General features: G+C 47.3%; 1 protein-coding gene across 1 annotated transcript in view; it reads left to right on the top strand.

Annotated features, from left to right (window-relative positions):
• The window catches only part of LOC138770076 (sialate O-acetylesterase-like), a 44,321-nt gene extending 25,809 nt beyond the window's left edge, over positions 1-18,512 (top strand). The window contains exons 2-10 of the mRNA XM_069948993.1: positions 9,632-9,793; positions 10,905-11,080; positions 11,160-11,298; positions 16,502-16,697; positions 16,853-16,965; positions 17,299-17,432; positions 17,517-17,671; positions 17,797-17,992; positions 18,138-18,512. Of these exons, the coding sequence (XP_069805094.1) occupies positions 9,670-9,793; positions 10,905-11,080; positions 11,160-11,298; positions 16,502-16,697; positions 16,853-16,965; positions 17,299-17,432; positions 17,517-17,671; positions 17,797-17,992; positions 18,138-18,365 (1,461 nt within the window). The 5' untranslated portion in view covers positions 9,632-9,669 and the 3' untranslated portion in view covers positions 18,366-18,512. The remainder of the gene's footprint in view (positions 1-9,631; positions 9,794-10,904; positions 11,081-11,159; positions 11,299-16,501; positions 16,698-16,852; positions 16,966-17,298; positions 17,433-17,516; positions 17,672-17,796; positions 17,993-18,137) is intronic.
• Positions 18,513-21,263: the final 2,751 nt, after the last annotated feature.

The following is a 21,263-nucleotide window of genomic DNA, read 5'->3' on the forward strand; positions in this document are numbered from 1 at the left end:
TTTTGCGGGGATTGTGTTTGCTGACCGGCACAGTGATGTTTTTGGTTAGGGACTCATGTGTATCAGAGACCTGCATGTGGTACATGCAGGGGTGATTCTAGCCTCTCTGCTGCCCGAGGCGAACTATAGGATGACGCCCCCCCCCCCCCGTTGTCCACCCTACACATATAAATAGGCTTTCATGTCAAGACACAGTCATTTTATTTCTTGTGTTATGGCAAGGGTTATTAAATAAAGAAGTTTAAAGAATAATACTGACTGTACTCTCTCAGGAACAGAGATCTGCGGGGCAAAGACTCTGGGATAGTTCTGAATACTTTCTTGACATCGACAGGCAAAATCAAGGTTTCCGGCCAAACTCTCACAACACTGAAAAAGACAAAGAAGACACATAAGTAGACTGAGTACACCATGCAGATTCTTTTAGGCACTAACTTCCAATTCCAAAGGGATTCTCTTGTCCTTTTTAGGAGGTTTTATCATTGTAAGCATATTACAAAGTGCCCTTCTTCTTGCATCCCCAACAATCAACTCCTATTCTGACCTCATAGCTGCAGCTACAACTCCCACCCTGACCTCATAGCGGCAGCTACAACTCCCACCCTGACCTCATAGCGGCAGCTACAACTCCCACCCTGACCTCATAGCGGCAGCTACAACTCCCACCCTGACCTCATAGCGGCAGCTACAACTCCCACCCTGACCTCATAGCGGCAGCTACAACTCCCACCCTGACCTCATAGCTGCAGCTACAACTCCTATCCTGACCTCATAGCTGCAGCTACAACTCCCACAATAACCTCATAGCTGCAGCTACAACTCCTATCCTGACCTCATAGCGGCAGCTACAACTCCTATCCTGACCTCATAGCTGCAGCTACAACTCCTATCCTGACCTCATAGCGGCAGCTACAACTCCTATCCTGACCTCATAGCGGCAGCTACAACTCCTATCCTGACAGCTGGAACTACAACTCCCATCTTTACCTCATGGCTGGAACTAGGGCTGGGCAATATGGGCAAAACATAAAATCTTGATTTCTTTTGATTTTTTTTCTCGATACTAGATTTAAATCTTGATTTTTTTTAAAATGTATTCTTTGCTAATTCTGATGGGTGTAGTAGTAGAGGCATAGTGGCTAAGGGGTGTAGTAACAGTAGAAGCATAGAAGATGAGAGGTATAGTAGTAGATAAGGGGAGTAGCAGTTTTGGGAGTAGTAGTAGTATCAGAAGTGGAGGTAATAGTAGGAATGGTAATGGGAGTAGTATTGGGGTAGTAGTATAGTAGTATTGGGGTAGTAGTAGAGTAGTATTGGGGTAGTAGTAGAGCAGTATTGGGGGTAGTAGTAGAGCAGTATTGGGGTAGTAGTAGAGCAGTATTGGGGGTAGTAGTAGAGCAGTATAAGAGTAGTATTGGGGGCAGTAGGAGAGCAGTATTGGGGGCAGTAGTGGGGTAGTATTGGGGGTAGTAGTAGAGCAGTATTGGGGGTAGTAGTAGAGCAGTATAAGAGTAGTATTGGGGGCAGTAGGAGAGCAGTATTGGGGGTAGTATTTGGGGCAGTAGGAGAGCAGTATTGGGGGTATTAGTGGGGTAGTATTGGGGGCAGTAGGAGAGCAGTATTAGGGGGAGTAGTAGAGCAGTATTGGGGGTATTAGTAGTAGTATTGGGGGTAGTAGTACATCATGGAGACAAGCCCCCCCCATAAATGTTATCCCCTGTAAGGTCCCCACCATTAATAGATCCCCCAACCCCATTAATTCCAGAATTCTGATTGTAGTTACAAAACTAATTAAAATAAAAAAAAAGGATCCCCTATATACTCACCTAGTGATCTGGCAGCCTTGTGTACAGCTCCTCTTCTCTCCGCTGCAGACGTGTGACGTCACCAGCGCACGGGTGGCCGGAAACAGCGTGGCGGTGATTGACAAGGCAGACAGCCAATGGGCTGTCTGCTATTAGTGCGCCTGGGCTGTCGGCATCTCCCTCCTTCTCCTCCGGCCTGACGCTGCATGCGCTGGAAGGAGGCTGGGGGCGGGGACAGAGCCAGACATCCTCCTCCGGCCTGTTACTAGGTGAGTGGCTGGGGGGGACGGAGCAGGGGCGGAGCAGAGGCGGACTTCATTCTCCTCCGGGCTCCGGACACAGGGTAGGCGGCCGCTGCAGCCCTTAACCTGCGTCCGGAATACCGGCCGTGGGGGGGGGGGGGGGCGGTTATTGATTACAGCTGGTGGCGCCGCCTGAGGCAGACATCTCAAGTCGCCTCATCATTGCGGCGCCCCTGGGTACATGAGGCAATATGGTTTGATCAAATTATATACTAACGTCTGATGTTGGTTTTTAAATGTAGCTGAACAAGCTTTCGTGTCAACCATGGGTGCAATGTGTCTTTTTGGCTTGTGCATACCAGTACCGTAATCTGCCTGTTCAAACAGCACCAGCAGTAGTGGATTATAATAGGGGCGTTTCGGGCAGCAGCCCGGGGCCCTGAGCTCCTGGGGGGCCCATGACCACCCAAAAAGACCTATACTTTCAGTGGTGTGCTGTCTCCTGGCTACACTTCCGCCATGATTTGCAAAAAATCACTATTTTTTTATGGCAATTTTGCACAAATCAGGACATTATCTGTCCTGTACTATAAACACCAGGCTAGTGCCGCCATAGTTACAGTGGGGTGGGGGGGCCCAGGCTTGGTGAACAACCCAGGGCCTATGGGAAAGTTAATCCGCCCCTGAGCACCAGTACCGTAATCTGCCTGTTCATACAGCACCAGTACTGTAATCTGTCTGTTTATACAGCACCAGTACGGTAATCTGCCTGTTTATACAGCACCAGTACGGTAATCTGCCTGTTTATACAGCACCAGTACCGTAATCTGCCTGTTCATACAGCACCAGTACCATAATCTGCCTGTTCATACAGTCCAGCACCATTACTGTACATACAATACAGTATACAGTACAAATGTCCAACAGTCAAAACCCTATCAAGTAGGGACGGACTAGTGTGCAGCATAGGGGGAGTCCCTCATGACAGGGACTTGACAGGCCAGCAAGCAGTTCAGGTAGGGGTCAACAAGTATAAGGTCACATGTGAAGAGACAAAATTCATTCTAAGGTCGGGCATGAAGAAGCCTTCCTCCTTTCAGGACCACAAAAAGAGCTATATTTAAGTCTCACACGCTTTCTCCCCCATATCAGACTACCTAACAGGATCTCTGTCAGTCACCGTATGAAGGGATCCCTAAAGACACATGAAGGCGACTGGGGCCCAGGTTATGGAAAAAAGAGCAGCGCTGTGCACAGGCAAACATGCCTCTTTAAACCAGTCTGTCCCACCCCTGTATTCTGCTGCACAGCACATGCTTCTCTACTGCTCAGATGTCGTTGCATGTGATCGACCTGGGGTGCCATACAGCATAACTCCCAACATTTTCAAAGAGCAAAGAGAGACATGTGCACCGCGGTCCCCATAGCGGCCCTCCATAGCCACGCCCCCATAGCAACTCCCCTACAGTCATCACATGCTGCTGACTGAATAGTGCCTGATATAGTATCCAATCCCCCCAAAAATGCCCTATATAGTATCCAATCCCCCATTATAATGCCCCACATAGTATCCAATCCCCCCAATAGTGCCCACATAGTATCCAATCCCCCTTTATAGTGCCACACATAGTATCAAATCCCCCTACATAGTGCCACACATAGTATCCAATCCCCCATATAGTGCCCCACATTGTATCCAATGCCCCCATATAGTGCCCCACATAGTATCCAATGCCTCATATAGTGCCCCACATAGTAGCCAATCCCCATATAGTGCCCTACATGGTAGCCAATCCCCATATAGTGCCCCACATAGTAGCCAATCCCCATATAGTGCCCCACATAGTAGCCAATCCCCCATATAGTGCCCCACATAGTATCCAATCCCCCATATAGTGCCCCACATAGTATCCAATCCCCCATATAGTGCCCCACATAGTAGCCAATCCCCCATATAGTGCCCCACATAGTAGCCAATCCCCCCATATAGTGCCCCACATAGTAGCCAATGCCCCCCATATAGTGCCCCACATAGTAGCCAATCTTCATATAGTGCCCCACATAGTAGCAAATCCCCTCATATAGTGCCCCACATAGTAGCCAATCCCCATATAGTTCCCCATATAGTAGCCTATGCCCCATATAGTGCCCCACATAGTAGCCAATGCCCCATATAGTGCCCCACATAGTAGCCAATCCCCATATAGTGCCCCACATGGTAGCCAATCCCCATATAGTGCCCCACATAGTAGCCAATCCCCATGTAGTGCCCCACATAGTAGCCAATCCCCATATAGTGCCCCACATGGTAGCCAATCCCCATATAGTGCCCCACATAGTAGCCAATCCCCATATAGTGCCCCACATAGTAGCCAATCCCCCATATAGTGCCCCACATAGTATCCAATCCCCCATATAGTGCCCCACATAGTAGCCAATCCCCCATATAGTGCCCCACATAGTAGCCAATCCCCCCATATAGTGCCCCACATAGTAGCCAATCCCCCCATATAGTGCCCCACATAGTAGCCAATGCCCCCCATATAGTGCCCCACATAGTAGCCAATCTTCATATAGTGCCCCACATAGTAGCAAATCCCCCCATATAGTGCCCCACATAGTAGCCAATCCCCATATAGTGCCCCATATAGTAGCCTATGCCCCCATATAGTGCCCACATAGTAGCCAATCCCCCATATAGTAGCCAATCCCCCATATAGCGTCCCACATAGTAGCCAATCCTCCCATTTGTGTGGCCCGACCAGTAAAACAATAAACCAGTAACTCACCTGTCCGCCGGTCCCAGCAGCTCCTCTCCCGGCAGAGCGCGCACTCCCGTCATCCTCCAGGGCGGGCAGCGGGGTACAGAGTCACTGACTGTACCGGAAGTAATTCATGACAGAGGCTGCAGGTCATTTCCGGCACAGTCAGTGTCTTTGTATGACGGGAGTGCGCGCTCTGCCGGGAGAGGAGCTGCTGGGACCGGCGGACAGGTGAGTTACTTGTCTATTGTTTTTTTCGGTGGGGCCACATATAATGCGGGACACTGGGTGCTGTTCCGGGACCGCGGGACAGCACCCCGAAAACAGGACTGTCCCGCAGAATCCGAGACGGTTGGGAGCTATGCATACAGTAATAGCAGAATACAGGGGCGGGCCTGACTGGTTAAAGATGCATGTTTGTCTGTGCACAGCACTGCTCTTTTTTATATACCCCAGGTCCCATCTCCTTCATATGTCTTCAGGGGTCCCAGTCGCTGCATACAGAGGGGATGCAGCCATTCCCTTGTATCCAATTATCTCCTTCTCTACCTCTTAGATCTTGCTCCTGGGGACTGCATGCAAAGAGACAGAGAAGGAGTTAATAGGATACAAGTGCGGGCCAGAATAGTGAAAGTGTGCCGAGGCAGGTGGTGTTTGCCTTTGTCAGCTCAGCCACTGGTGCTAATGTCATGACGCCAGTGCTTGTCCAGCACACAGGTATGATGTTGGCATCTGCTTTGTGTTGTGGCTGGCTGTGTTCCCCGAATGGTCGGTGACCTTCTGGGTTGTAGTGGGTACCTTGGGCTCTTGTCACGGTAGTCCTGAGTGGCAACTGACCCACCTGGACTATCAGTACTGCCACTCACAGAAAGGGGAAAAATAACCCAAGGTGTACAGTGCTGTGTATGGGTGCTGGTGCGTATAAAATCTGACAGATTCCCAGTGATGTAAAAAATAGAACAGCTTTACTGTCACATTCTTCAATAATACAATACACTTTTGTAGAATAGATAAATGTTCACATGGACTTTAGTGCTTGACTTTGTTGTGCTTAAGGAGGTGCTTGAGAAGTATACGTAGGCCTTCAGTGCTGGCTGCTTTGTCCTATGCAGGCTAGTTCCTCTTGTGCACAGGATACTGCCTTGCTTTTTTTAGACTTGTTCCCTGCGTGGGTTAGGGTATCCCTTGATGATCCCTCCATTTAAAGTGCTTAGCACTGCATAGTAGATATAGTAGTAGTTGTAAAATAACTGGTTGCCTCTTACTGCATCTATACACTCTGGTGTCTAGACTAGACTGCCTTCCTCCCACATGGAGCTAACTAACTCCTCCTACAGGGGGACTGTTCATACAGTACAGCACCAGTACCGTAATCTGGGGTTCGGGGGGCCCTTTGGGGTTTGGTCCTGTGACATTGGGATTGCAGCCTCCTTCTCTGCTTGCGCACGTTTTGCGGGGATTGTGTTTGCTGACCGGCACAGTGATGTTTTTTGGTTAGGGACTCATGTGTATCAGAGACCTGCATGTGGTACATGAGGCAATATGGTTTGATCAAATTATATACTAACGTCTGATGTTGGTTTTTAAATGTAGCTGAACAAGCTTTCGTGTCAACCATGGGTGCGATGTGCAGCCATTTCTGTCTTTTTGGCTTGTGCATACCAGTACCGTAATCTGCCTGTTCAAACAGCACCAGTACCTTAATCTGCCTGTTAATACAGTCCAGCACCAGTACCGTAATCTGCCTGTTTATACAGTCCAGCTCCAGTACCGTAATCTGCCTGTTCATACAGTCCAGCTCCAGTACCGTAATCTGCCTGTTCATACAGTCCAGCACCAGTACCATAATCTGCCTGTTCATACAGTCCAGCACAAGTAACATAATCTGCCTGTTCATACAGCACCAGTACCGTAAAGTACTGCGGCCAGATGAAGTGGGAAAGTTAGCCCGCGAAACGGCTGTAGCCACGGTGCACAGCACCCTTAGAACTGTCTCTCCCTGCCCTGAAGTTGCCTGTATGATGACATCTTGTAAATAAACCACGATTACTGCATTAACCCGGTGAGTGCCGCTGGTTTCTACTGTCTATCTCAATGGCTTGTGCTTATTGAATGATCTGTTTTCCTATTCATGCTGAGCACCACCGTGATGCAGACACTGTACTGAGATCACTCAGTAAACAGAGATCACAATGCTCCCTATCACGTAAGGTCACTTAACCTGGACATACAAACAATTTCAGAATACTACGGTTTGCTGATAGTGCCAGCACATCTACTTGCTTGTGTATACCAGTACCGTAATCTGCCTGTTCATACAGTCCAGCACCAGTACCATAATCTGCCTGTTCATACAGCACCAGTACCGTAATCTGCCTGTTCATACAGTCCAGCACCAGTACCATAATCTGCCTGTTCATACAGCACCAGTACCGTAATCTGCCTGTTCATACAGTCCAGCACAAGTACCGTAATCTGCCTGTTCATACAGCACCAGTACCGTAATCTGCCTGTTCATACAGCACAGCAACAGTTCTATTATCTGCCTGTTCCTACAGCACCAGTACTATAATCTGCCTGTTCAAACAGACAGCACCAGTACCGTAATCTGCCTGTTTATACAGCACCAGTACTGTAATCTGCCTGTTTATACAGCACCAGTACGGTAATCTGCCTGTTTATACAGCACCTGTACGGTAATCTGCCTGTTTATACAGCACCAGTACCGTAATCTGCCTGTTTATACAGCACCTGTACGGTAATCTGCCTGTTTATACAGCATCAGTACCGTAATCTGCCTGTTCATACAGTCCAGCACCAGTACCATAATCTGCCTGTTCATACAGTCCAGCACCAGTACTGTAATCTGCCTGTTCCTACAGCACCAGTACCATTAAATCTGCCTGTTCAAACAGACAGCACCAGTACCGTAATCTGCCTGTTTATACAGCACCAGTACGGTAATCTGCCTGTTTATACAGCACCTGTACGGTAATCTGCCTGTTTATACAGCACCAGTACCGTAATCTGCCTGTTTATACAGCACCTGTACGGTAATCTGCCTGTTTATACAGCATCAGTACCGTAATCTGCCTGTTCATACAGTCCAGCACCAGTACCATAATCTGCCTGTTCATACAGTCCAGCACCAGTACTGTAATCTGCCTGTTCCTACAGCACCAGTACCATTAAATCTGCCTGTTCAAACAGACAGCACCAGTACCGTAATCGGCCTGTTTATACAGCACCAGTACCGTAATCTGCCTGTTTATACAGCACCAGTACGGTAATGTGCCTGTTTATACAGCACCTGTACGGTAATCTGCCTGTTTATACAGCACCAGTACCATAATCTGCCTGTTCATACAGTCCAGCACCAGTACTGTAATCTGCCTGTTCATACAGCACCAGTACCGTAATCTGCCTGTTTATACAGCACCTGTACCATAATCTGCCTGTTCATACCGTCCAGCACCATTACCGTACATACAATACAGTATACAGTACAAATGTCCAACAGTCAAAACCCCATCAAGTAGGGACGGACTAGTGTACAGCATAGGGGGAGTCCCTCATGACAGGGACTTGACAGGCCAGCAAGCAGTTCAGGTAGGGGTCAACAAGTATAAGGTAAACACTGGGGAGCACGAGTACAGTGAGGGGGAGGAGGAAAGATAGGGGGTTAGTCCTGGGGAGGGAAAACAGCGCGGATAAATTCAGGCAGATTCCGTTGCTGGTACCCGCTTGCATCTCCGCTCGTCCCATAAACTCCATTCTATGGGCGTGCGAATTCCGCATTCCACCGAAAGAATTGACGGGTAAATTCTTTCGGCGGATAGCGGAATCGGCCTGCCCATAGAATGGTGTCTATGAAGCCGGTGGAAAGGAGTGTGGCCGTGAGAGTTAATGTTTGGTCTAGGGTGTGAGGTGTAATTTTTTGCGCCACGATCTGTTCTTTCTTTCGGGACCTTGTTTGCATATATGAGACTTTTTGATCACTTTTTATTAAAATTTTTCTGGATTTGATGTAAACAAACATGGGCAATTTAGCACATTGGCAGGTTTTTACGCTTATGCTGTTTACCGTGCAAGATCAGGAATGTATACGGGTATACTCCTCATGCGTCGCTAAGAGGTTAAACTGATAAGGATCAGTTACTACACTTGAAGCCAAAAGTCACTGATAGGTACACAGTAGACAATACAAATAAAGGTAAATATACAGTATACCAAGGTAAAAGATATAGGGGGAGATTTATCAAACTGGTGTAAAGTGAAACTGGCTCAGTTGCCCCTAGCAACCAATCAGATTTTACCTTTCATTCCTCACAGACTTTTTGAAAAATGAAAGGTGGAATCTGATTGGTTGCTAGGGGCAACTAAGAGAATTCGACTTTACACCAGTTTGATAAATTTCCCCCATAGTGCTTAGTTCTCATCTTACAAATTAGCCCCAAAATCCATGAGAATTCCAATTCTGCATATAAATTTCAATGAAATTATAATTGTTGAGGATTTCAAGGATCCTGCAAACTTTAGTGTCCTTTTTTTCAGTATGATAATCAGCAGTGTGAATTTAGCCGTAACAGCTCACAACACTTTCCCCTCTTGGACTATGGCTGTGGGGAAAAAAAGGGTCTCTGGGATAAAGCAACCTGGGCAATCAGCCCAGTAACTTGGGCGCCCATAGCCTGTTGTGGGCTTATGTCTCTCTACCGGCAGCTTGTCATAGTCACATGAGGAATGGTGTGCGCTAATGCACATGGGTGGCGAGGAAGGGACTGATGGGCCGTTCTAATAATATACATTGTGTTTGTTGCAGATGCTGTGTTCAGATTTGCATCTTATTATGGAGATCACATGGTTCTTCAGCAGAAGCCGGCCCGGGCCGTTGTCTGGGGGTACGGTGAAGTAGGAGCCGTGGTGACGGTGACCCTTGGTCTAGGGGTAGATATCATCTCAAGTACAACAGTGGATATCAATGGTAAATATATCAGAACACCACCACATATGGCCACCTTAGGCTTGGCCTACTTGGTGTGAATTGGGCCGAACAAGAATCCATAGATCAGTTTGGAGGACACTGACCTACAATGTGATATGATGGAGGGGGTTGCAATAATCTAATTCACTTCTACTTTGCATTTCTGTTAATTACTTTAAGATCTGTGCTTCTGCCGTGGCCCGGGAGGCTGGTACTGATGTTGGGCCTGCTGATGGGTTTGGTGTTGTGGAGGCTACTTGTCACGGTGGCCAGGAGTTGTAACACCCACCCACCCCCGCACACACGGCAACCAGACCTTGGTTTAGAAAGTTATGTGGTGCGGAGTGTAGGTAGAGGTATGGCGACAGACTTCAACAGATAGATAGTTGAGTTGATAGAAAAAACAACAACAGGAGATAATGACCAGATGGGAGGGCCCTTGCCTAATGTACTTTTTACTCAGCCGCGATGTGGCGAAGTGTTCAAAGAATTTCTCCTACTCACGCATGGATGAGTCTAGTTATCTCACCGAACTGCCTTTTGCCCCACAGTGTCGGGTTTCCCGTCCTCTGAGATAGTACGAGTCCCAGGTCTCTGCTCTGGGTGGAGCTGGCTTGTAGTGTCCTTCCTACAAAGCTGAATGCATCCTGCCTAGCCTGTAGCTAGGCACTAACTAAACAAAAGACTAATGGAAGTAGTTACTATAAAGCAAGGTTGTTACTAGAGAAAAGAAGTGTGTTTGTAGCTAGATCTAAGTGTTAGCTGCAGCTGTGCTGTGTGAGTGACATCTAGTGGTTGGAATAAGGAACAGTGGCCAACCTGTCCTATCCTGTGACACTAGAATGATACAGTTTTACCAAGGTGTAAGAAGAGAAAATAAAACACGTAGTGGGACACTACACTTGCAGATAGTGAATTGAAGCATTACTTGGTAAGATCTCCTGACCTTGTTCTATGTGTGACACTGTATAGGTGTATTTATAAGACCAGTAGAGCTGCTGAGGGTTAGGTACACTTGTACATAGTTCAGGCATGAACAGGACTAGGTCAGAAATATAAATGTTCCTTCTACTGACAGTAAGCAGTAATCCACATCTTAATATTTTACCAGGTGATGTTGGCATCTGGAAGGTGGTGCTGGACCCCATGGATTACGGAGGACCCTATAACTTAATCGCCCAACAAAACATCAAGGGTGAAATAACAAGTATCCACCTGGAGGACGTCCTGTTTGGGGATGTCTGGATTTGTGCGGGACAGAGTAATATGGTGTTGACGGTATCCGCTGTAGGTGTCTGCCAGAACTGATTGTCAGCCCCTTGGTTTCTCTGTGTCTTCACCTTTTAGTCCATTTACTGTTTTACAGATTTTCAATGCCAGTCAGGAGCTGGCAAAGGCGTCAGATTACCCATTTATTCGGCTTTTCTCCACTGCCCGGGAGACATCAGAAACAGAACTACTGGACCTTCCAAGCGTGTCTCTGGAGTGGTCAATCCCAACACCAGGTAGGCATCTTGTCATTCAGGAGTGTATAATATAAGCTTATAGGGGTACTCGGGCGGGGGGATCTTTCAGATCTATTGGTGTCAGAAAGTTATATAGATTAAAAATCTCAAGTCCTTCGGTACTTATCAGCTGCTGTATGTCCTGCAGGAAGTGGTGTAATCTTTTCAGTCTGACGCAGTGCTGTAATTTACTATATAAATTTTTGAAACCAGTTGATTTGAAAGAATGTTTTTGAGTACCCCTTTAAAGGCGTACTCTGGTGTTCAACAGTACAACCCCTAAACCATGAAAACCAGGTGGGTGGTCGTCCAACTCTCAGTACCCTTCTGATCAGCTGTCCGATGGGGCAACTAAGCTGCAATACAAAAAAAAACACAGAAAAAATGCCTGTTACGCTATGGAAATGTGCTGTAGCAGTACCCAGCACAACTCCCAGATGGAGATTCAGCAACGAGTTAAAGGCTATTCTGCACCTGCATAGTACAGTGCGGATCTGCTGTATTGCGCATGTGTGGCGCAGTAACAACGTCCCTCACGTTGGCACGCTCCTCCATAACGTCACAGCAATTATGCAGTCTAATCCAGAACGCCCATGGGGCAGTGACCACTTGCTGGCGGCTCACCGCCAAGATGACTACTCGGGGACAGTTTACATACAGCGCGCCAAGTTTACAGAGTATGTTTACGAGTTGTTGATTGCAAGGAGGGAGGTGGAAAAGCATGTCTGGTAAGTGTGCTGGGTGCTGCTACAGTACATCACCATAGCGTAACAGGCGTTTTTTAGGTGATTGGTTCCCTTTAATAAATCTCCCCCTCTTTGTTTAAATACTGCACAATTATGCAGATCTCTGCTTGCTGTCACTGAATGGAAATATTTTGTAAAGGCTCTGTACATATTTATTGCCTCAAAGAAAAGCTGGTGATACGTTTGATATGTTGGGGGAACCTGCAGGTTTCAGCCATCCAATTGTATGGGGGTCTCCTGACTCTCCTCCAACAACAGAAGTCATGTGAGAGATGGATCGGGCATATTACATATCAATTACCAGCCCTTTTGTATACTGGTTAATAAACTGTTACTAGAGGAGTCTGGAGGGAACAGAACCGTCTTGCAGCAGATCTCTCCCCTCTTTTGAGAATACATGCACTCTCTGCCTAGCTGAGTGTGTGGTGGTCGCACTTTTTAGTGCCCAACCTCCGGGATGATGTTATGTCGGTGGTTGGAATACAGCTCAGCCAGTGATGAGACAGTCGTGACACCAGTGCTAACTCGGCACACAGGTGTGAAAGTAAACCTGCTTTGTTTGGTGGCTGGCTATATTGATCCCCAATGGTCGGTGACCTGCCGGGCTGTGATGCGTCCCTTAGGCTCTTACTGTCGGCACCCCCACCCACAGAAAGAGAAAAATCACCCAAGGATGGTGTAGCCTGTGTGTAGGTGCTGGTGCAATGATCACTGAGTCCCAGTAGAATAAATAAAGTGGTCTTTATTGAAAGTCTCTTACAATACAGGATAGCTGTTAAATAGGTGACTTCTGTGATACATACTTGAGCTCACTGAATCGGTGCTGAGAGATGCTTAGGTGCTGAGTTAGAGTACAAAAAAAAAACAAAAAAACAAAAAAAAAAACAGGAGGAGTACTCTAAAAGGCATGAAGTTTTGTGGAAAATGAGATGTAAGCCGTATGAGATTCTCTAAGAGTTAACAATTGAGCACTAATTATTATTTTATATCGGAATAGTGAGATCGGGGGAGTAGTAATAGGGCTGAGGGTGTCATTATATATGTACCCGAAGGCTATGTAAAACCTTGCCTCTCTGTGATGTGACTAAACATGCACATTAGTAAAGGTTGGGAAGTTGTGGTAGGATATGGAGCTTACTTGAAGTGAGTTGTAATCCTCCGCGAAAACCTAAAAACCGCTATTTTTAGTGCTCTAAGGTTAGTAGGGATATTAGTGTTGTGTTTTTTCTTTTTTTTGTTTATTTATTAATTTACTCATTTTTATTTTCTGTTTTATTGTGTTACTGAGTAGTGGGGGTCCTCCATTTTCGATGAGGGGGGCGCTCCGCTGATGGCTCGGTGGTGGACGCCGTCCTGGGGCCCATGGGCAGCTTATATCTTGGCCTCTAAATTCATGCTAGTATGAACAATAATACATGGAAGGGAAAAAAAATAAGGAATATAAATTGGCACTTCTATTTAGTGATGTGATGATTGAGGGGGGTCCTTCCAGAGCGGCCTGCAGTGTGCTGATTTGTAATAGGGGAAAGATATCTGACATAGACATAGGATAATGTTTTGTTTAACCTAAAAGTTAATATGATAATACTGGCTTGTGCCCTTGACCCATTTTATGCAAGAATTCTATTGTTTGTGACTAACTTGGGTATATGATTTTTTGCCAAGTTAAGCCTATCCTACCAATAGGCTCTACTAAATTATGTACTTAATTTGCTTGGATTTGTTTTTTAAGGAAAAAAAATCTTAAATAAACTGCTGAGTTAGAGTAGCAGTGCTGGTTCAGTTTAGTGTTGATAACAGTAGAAGAGTTTAAAGGAGTTGAGAGTAGTTTGTCGGGAGAGCCCCAACCCAGTGTAGTAATGTGTTCTCCTGGAACTTGAGAGAAGAAGTACTTGAAGAAGAATACTTGAGAAGTGAATACTTGTGCCAGTGTTTCAACCCTACTGTCGCTAAAAACCACCTTCTGCCCTGCAGTGTCGGGTTACCCGTCCTACAACGGTTACACAAGCTCCAGTCTTGGTAACTCGAGAGTTGCTAAGTGGCCGAAATTATCCGGTATCACCTGCACTGCGAGATAGAGTATGTAGACCTTGGTAACGGTTGCTTTGCTTTGTCTGTTCCTCTGTCTAGATTACTGCCCTGCTTTGTTTAGAGAGGTTCTCGGCGTGGGCTGGGGTGATCTCTGACTTGTCCTTCTTTGGTTACTTAGCACTGCATAGTGTCTGTAGTTATATTTTGTAGAAAGAAAGTCTCTGTGTTCTCCATACACGTGTGTCTGTCCACTACCACAGCTGGTCTGTGCCAGACTGGGAATCTGGCAGAGCCAGGCCCTGGCTAAGTTCAGCAGGGATGCCTGATCTGTGTGTGTCCTACTCCTCAGAGAATCAGAGGGAGACTGGTCAGGTTAAGCTGCATCTGTACTCTTGTCCCTGACAGGGGACCTGGCATAAGGGCCCAGCTTGAATACAGCAGAGACTGTCTTGTCTTGTGTCCTCTCTGTACAGGAACCTGACTAAGACTGACTAACTAACTTCCATTTACCCCCACCAGTGCAAAACTCCTCCTACAGGGGTCTAAGTGAACTTCCCTGGGATTGGCGGGGAGGTGTGCGTGTGGGTGTGTGCATAAGAATGAGAGGATAGAAATAGGTTGAGAGAAAGAAGCATCTCCATTGGTCAGCACAGAACTAAAAGTTATAACTTTTACAACTACAGTTATGCACTTACTACTTAGACATATACAACACTGACATCTAGTGGTGAAACAATGAAATCACTTCTGAACACTTTATTACCGCTTAGGCTTACAAAAAGCGCTTTTTGGACAGGTGTGTGAGACACAAAAAGAAAAGGAGAAGAACCACAGTGGTAGGATACTACAAGTGTACATGTGTTTGGGGAAAGACAGCGATCAAACCAGAATATGTCCAACAGTTATCTCATTTATAGCTAATGTTAGTCATCACAACTCCTTCCTGTCCTGATAGTTGGTTTAATATCAGTCTGGAGTCTATGCAATCTACACCAAAGGATTGGTTAGACTGGATACAATTGTTATCTCAGCTGTGATACACATATTAGGCTTGTTCAGATTTTTAGCCACTAGATGTAAACAACAAAGTTCCCAATCACTAACAGCAATCAGAGATCTTACAATGGTGAGGACTTGAAAGACCACATAGTAACATAGTAACATAGAAAATAAGGCTAAAAGAAGACAAGAGTCCACCAGGTTCAACCTAGGGAAATCCTACTGCGTTAATCCAGAGGAAGGCAAAATCCCCCATGAGGCAGACAACAACCGCACCACCATAGGGAGAAAACTCCCCCCCGACCCCAGTGGCGACCAGAATAATCCCTGGATCAATGTATCACCGGAAATCTAATGCCCATAACTTGTAATATTATATTTTTCAAGAAAAGCATCCATGCGTCCCTTGAACTTATTTAATGAATCGGCCATGACAACCTCATGTGGCAGAGAGTTCCACAGTCTTACCACTCGTACAGTAAAGAACCCGCGTCGATGCTGATGGTGAAATCTTCTTTCCTCTAGACGTAGAGGATTCCCCCTTGTCATGGTTATAGACCCAGGAGTAAAAAGATCACTACAAAGATCTCTGTATTGTCCATTCATATATTTGTACATTGTAATCAGATCGCCCCTAAGACGTCTTTTTTCTAGCGTGAATAACCCCAAGCGTGATAACCTGTCCTGGCTGGTACTGTAACCCACCCATTCCCTTAATGACCTTTGTCGCCCTCCTCTGCATCCGCTTCAGTTCAGCTGTGTCCTTCTTATATACCGGTGCCCAAAACTGTACACAATATTCCATATGTGGTCTGATCAGTGATTTATAAAGAGGCAAAACTATGTTCTCATCCTTAGCATCTATACCTCTTTTGATGCACCCCATTTTTTTATTAGCCTTGGCAGCTGCTGCCTGGCACTGATCACTAAAGTTGAGTCTACTGTCCACCAATACCCCCAGGTCCTTTTTGGAAGCAGTTTTACCCAGTGTTTTATTATTTAGCACATAACTGTACTTATTATTTCTACGGCCCAAATGCATAACTTTACATTTATCCACATTAAACTTCATTTGCCATTTCCCTGCCCAAGCCTCCAGCTTCTCCAAATCCATCTGTAATATGATATTATCCTCCTCTGTACTGATTACTCTACCCAGTTTAGTATCATCTACAAAAATGGAGATTCTACTCTGTAGCCCCTCTACAAGATCATTAATAAAAAAAATATTAAAAAGAAGTGGACCCAACACTGACCCCTGTGGTACCCTACTAGTAACAAAAACCCAATCTGAATATGTTCCATCAATGACCACCCTCTGTTTATAAGTAAGTTGTAGAACTTGGTATCACTGCGATTACAAATAACTGGACTGACCCTTTAAGAAGCCTTAATCATTCATTATAATCACTGTAATTTATGTGCAGAAAACCTTGGACACAGTGATTTGACATATTTTTCCGCGGTCTGCTGGATCTTTGGGCGTCATTTGGCTGAAAAGTTGAAGTATCCAATAGGACTGGTGGAATCGGTATGGGGAGGGACGGCGGTAGAAACTTGGTCTTCAAAAACCGCGCTGTCCACATGTGGACTCTCCGAGGTTCCCAAAGAGTGGCCCCAGAGGTGACTGGGGGGGGGGGGGTGGGGGGAGGGGCAGCCGTACATTATAACTGCTCTGTTATAATCTCATACAACGTCCTGATCATACATAAGTTGTCAGATGTGACTCCAGCCATCGTAACCTGCTACTTAAATGACTGCTGTCTGTGATCCTACAGTTGTTCCGATATAACGGCTTCACACTACAGGCAGTGTGGGTACTCCAAGTTATGGAACTCTATGATCCACCCTCTGCTCAACATGACCATAAAGGGGGCCATATGGTATCAAGGTAAAAAAAACAGACTGTACAAACTGTACAACGCCCCAATACACCTCTCTGCTCCACCTGGGGGGGGCTCTGTGCACCTCTGTGCTCCGCCTGTGGGGGCTCTGTGCACCTCTCTGCTCCGCCTGTGGGGGCTCTGTGCACCTCTCTGCTCCACCTGGGGGGGCTATGTGCACCTCTCTGCTCCACCTGTGGGGCCTCTGTGCACCTCTCTGCTCCGCCTGTGGGGGCTCTGTGCACCTCTCTGCTCTGCCTGTGGGGGCTCTGCGCACCTCTCTGCTCCGCCTGTATTTATATTAATGCTTCATTATGACCCCAGTGTCTTGTTGTATTCAGGGGAGCATAACATCGTCTTGAGCCCCAATCTCTATAATTGTACTTTCCCGGCTCTTATCCAGGACTGGAGACGGTCCTTCCATGAGGGATCCCTGGGGCAGACAGACCTGAACTTCCCCTTTGGATTTGTCCAGGTAATGTCATTGGACAGGTGGAGATTATGGGAGATGGGGGGGGGGCACCTCTGGTGATGAGCTTAATGTTCTGCCTCTCTCCAGCTCAGCACCTTCTCGAAGAACTCACCAAATGCCAACGTCCCACTGATCAGATGGCATCAAACCGCTGACTACGGCTATGCCCCGAACCCCAAGATGCCCAATACATTCATGGCTGTGGCCATGGACCTGGGGGACGAGACGTCTCCTCATGGAAGGTAACACCATACAAACAGAATTACCTGTACCCCAAGTGTCGACGTGTCATGGTTTTGCCCCCCCCCCTTTTTGGCTCCTATGGTTCTCTATATATGATTTGCTTTGTTTGTTGGTCTCTCCTCAGTATTCACCCTCGGGATAAGGCTACTGTGGCCTATAGACTGTATTTGGGGGCACAAGCCATTGCATATGGTGAACGCCGTGTTCCTTTCCAGGGACCATTTCCAGAAACCATTGACGTCAGTTACACCTCCTCCTACATGAACATAACCTACAACCAGGAGCTGCTTGTCACGCACATCTCTGACCACATATTTGAGGTGATTGAACCCGATCCCTGTAGCTTGCATCCCCTCACTTCTCGGGCAGGGGGGGAGTACCATCCATTGTATATAGGGGGCGCTGTCCTGAAAAAATTATGTGTCCCACAGTTCTAGTAATGTGTTGCTCAATTTCTTTTCCCAGGTATTTTGCAGCACTGGCATAGTCGTGACTGGAAACTCGCAATACACCTGGGTCCCGGCTCCAGCGCAGGCGTCGTCCTCCAATGTGGTCATGGTCTCATTTAAGGGATGCAGCCACATTGCAGCGGTCCGGTACGCCTGGTCCGACTGGCCCTGTGAATACAAAGCGTGTCCGATATACAGCGTCCACGAGGGGCTGCCGGCACCAGTCTTCGTTAAATACATCTAATAAGCTGCTTTTTTCTCCCCTACTTTTTTAGGGTTTTAATGAATTCATTTTCTTTTTTTATTCTTGACTGTATCATCTAGGGAATAATGAAAAGCTCAGGGATCTGCTGGAGATACATCAATTGTAACTGAGAGTCAGTGATTGCATAGGAGTTGTCTTAACTTTCTTTTTGAGATTTATTGGAATAATAAAATAATAAAAAAGTTGCAAAAGTCTCCATATTCCTAGGTATCTGTAGGTTATCTGCTCCACTATTAGGGTATTTGTAGTGTCCCAGCACAAGTGTGCCACTAATTGTTATAGGGGCAAACTAAACCTCCTAGTGATTGGTGGGGCTGTGAGTGCAAAAGAGAGGATAAAGGTGGTAGGACAGAAACAGGCCTGCACCTGTGATGGTACATGTGACAAACAACAGTTAACAGTACAACAGCGACACCTAATGGGGAAAAACATATAGTACATCTTGACTTCATCCCACTGTGTAAACCTGAGTGAGCAGGGAGAGGAAAGGGAAGAAGATAAGGCGGTCAGCTGGCTCGGGAGTCAGGTTAGTATGTATGTTTGGTTTTTTTTCTATCTGTTTTAGGTATTGGGACTGAGGTGGGGGAGGCTTACTGCATGGGGGAAATTACTTATAGGGGGATAGATATCTACATGACAGGGATTGCCGAAAGGGAAGGGGAGATTTCCTACAGGAGGCATCACAGAGGGATTTGCCTACAGGGGAAAGAAGAGAAAAGAAGGGGGAGTTGTTTATCGGCACCCTTATTGAGCTGGGGGAGTTTTATAACTGTATGTTAATTGATCACAGCGCCAGGAGCGGTTGTATAGTTAAGCCGTGATGTCTTCAAAGAGCTTGATATCCTCAACCTTACTTAACCTTATAGCGATACTAGGAGGATCAGGATTCCTTCAGAGAGCCGGAATACTTTGGCAGTATTGACCAAATGACAGAGAACAGAGTGGCCGTAAGTTTTAAGGGTTATATGAGAGATGGGCCGAAGGTAATAGGCAGGACTAAATGGTAACTGATTGTGAAAGTGAAGGTGATGCCCCACACTTCCTTCCAAAGAATGAAAGGCCTGGGTCTTCTTCCCATGCAGACAGATAAGGAGGACTAGGGTTTTCTGGTGGAAAACCTAATATGGCATAGAGGAAGGAAAGGGAATGACGAAGAGGGCCAGAGCCCTGGCAGAGAGACTCGAACAGGGTGAGTGCCCACACGAAGGAGGGTGGGGAGGGCCAGGAAAGAGGGAAATGGTCGAGTTTTAGAACTTCCTGGAACCCTAAGGGGCAAGGATCCACAGGACAGGGGAGAATTAAGAGATTGCAGAGTGTCCGACCTCTGTACCCAACGTCGATGATCACATGAGGCCCCCGGCTTCTTTGTTATAAATACAGCCGAAGGTACAGCATCTGACCTGCAGCTATATTCAATCCTATAGAGCAGCCGGAAAGAGATGAATAAACCAGAAGAGTGCTTACTCAGCTCTTTCCAGCGGCTATATAGGAATGAATAGAGTCACGGGTCACATGCCAAGATCGGCGAGGAGTACAGAGGTTGGGCTCCCCACAATCTCTTACTTGTCCCCTATCCTGTGGATAGGGGACAAATTATTAACCTGGAAGCTCATCCTCTCACAGGTGCAAAGGGGGACTAAAAATCCCACCTAGTTTGTTGGTGAGTTGAACATAAAAGCAGCATGGTGTGGATAGTGCTCTTCTGCTGATAGTGGAGATAGTTACCAGAAGAGACCTGTTATCTACAGATAGGTGAGGGATAGCCCTGTGCCTAAAATGACTATGCTGTATGAACAAGAAACTGACCTGTATGTGGAGGCACACAGGCAAGATAGGATGGGTGCCCAGGGACTGCAGCCGGTCCGTTGCTGGGTGGGTGCGGCATAGTGCAACACAAGTTAGCCTATTAGGCATAGTTCTCCCCTCCCTTCCTTCTTAGCCACCCCTTCTTCTGGCCCACATGACCTGGCCAACCAATAGTTTTATGATGCTTGGGGCATATTACCCCTGGGGTCAGCCTACCTCTTCCTCTTGCGATTCCGGAGGCGAGCTGTACACATCATCTTGCCGTCCGTGACTTCTAGAGCCCAGCGATGTCTGAAGAGCAGCTGCTGCAGGTCATCAGGACCCGTCTGCAGGCTGATGAAGGTCTCCTGGACTGCTTAATTGCGGTCCTTAATATTCCCCATGGTGCCGGTAATAATGCCTCCTTCATTGAGTTGAGCACAGGGAGCCGCCGGTCCGCGCAGGTGTCGCGCCCACCAGCAAGGCTCAGCCCGGGCTCTATTCCCCCCTCTGGTCGCCGCCATAGCCGTTCCCGTCTTCCCCCTCCTCCCTCCGAGTCCCTCCTCCGCTGACGTCACTTCCGGTTGGCGCGCGGCACCCCGCGGTCCCAAGCTCGGTACTCACAGCACTGCCATGGGAGCTCAGGCAAGCCGCAGCTCCTCATCGGAGCACCCTTCCTCCCCAACCCTCACCCGGCCAGCAGGTGATGATGCAGTGCCGACTGCCGGACCTGCGCCGGAGGCTATCCAGCCCCCTGTGTCGGCCCTGTCACAGATCCCTGTGTCTGTGGCAGTTAGTGCCCCCCTCTCCTCCATCCCCCGTCCCCCGCCCCTGCCCCCTCACCACCTGCATCAGCAGCACAGGCATCTGAGGCCGCAGTGAACCTGCCTCAGACAGAACCACCTGCTGCTGTGTCCCACAAAAGATCCCACAGACCCCGCCACCGCTCGGGTTCCTCTTCTTCATCACCAGACTCTGATGGCCGTGAGTACCGTGGCTCTCGGCGTCGCCACTCCCGCCATCACTCCAGGTTATCCAGACGGTCTGGGAGATCCAGATCGTCCCGCTGGTGATCTCCTTCCACCTCTGAAT

Source organism: Dendropsophus ebraccatus, chromosome 12 (genome assembly GCF_027789765.1).
Source record: "Dendropsophus ebraccatus isolate aDenEbr1 chromosome 12, aDenEbr1.pat, whole genome shotgun sequence".
Classification (NCBI taxonomy): domain Eukaryota; kingdom Metazoa; phylum Chordata; class Amphibia; order Anura; family Hylidae; genus Dendropsophus; species Dendropsophus ebraccatus.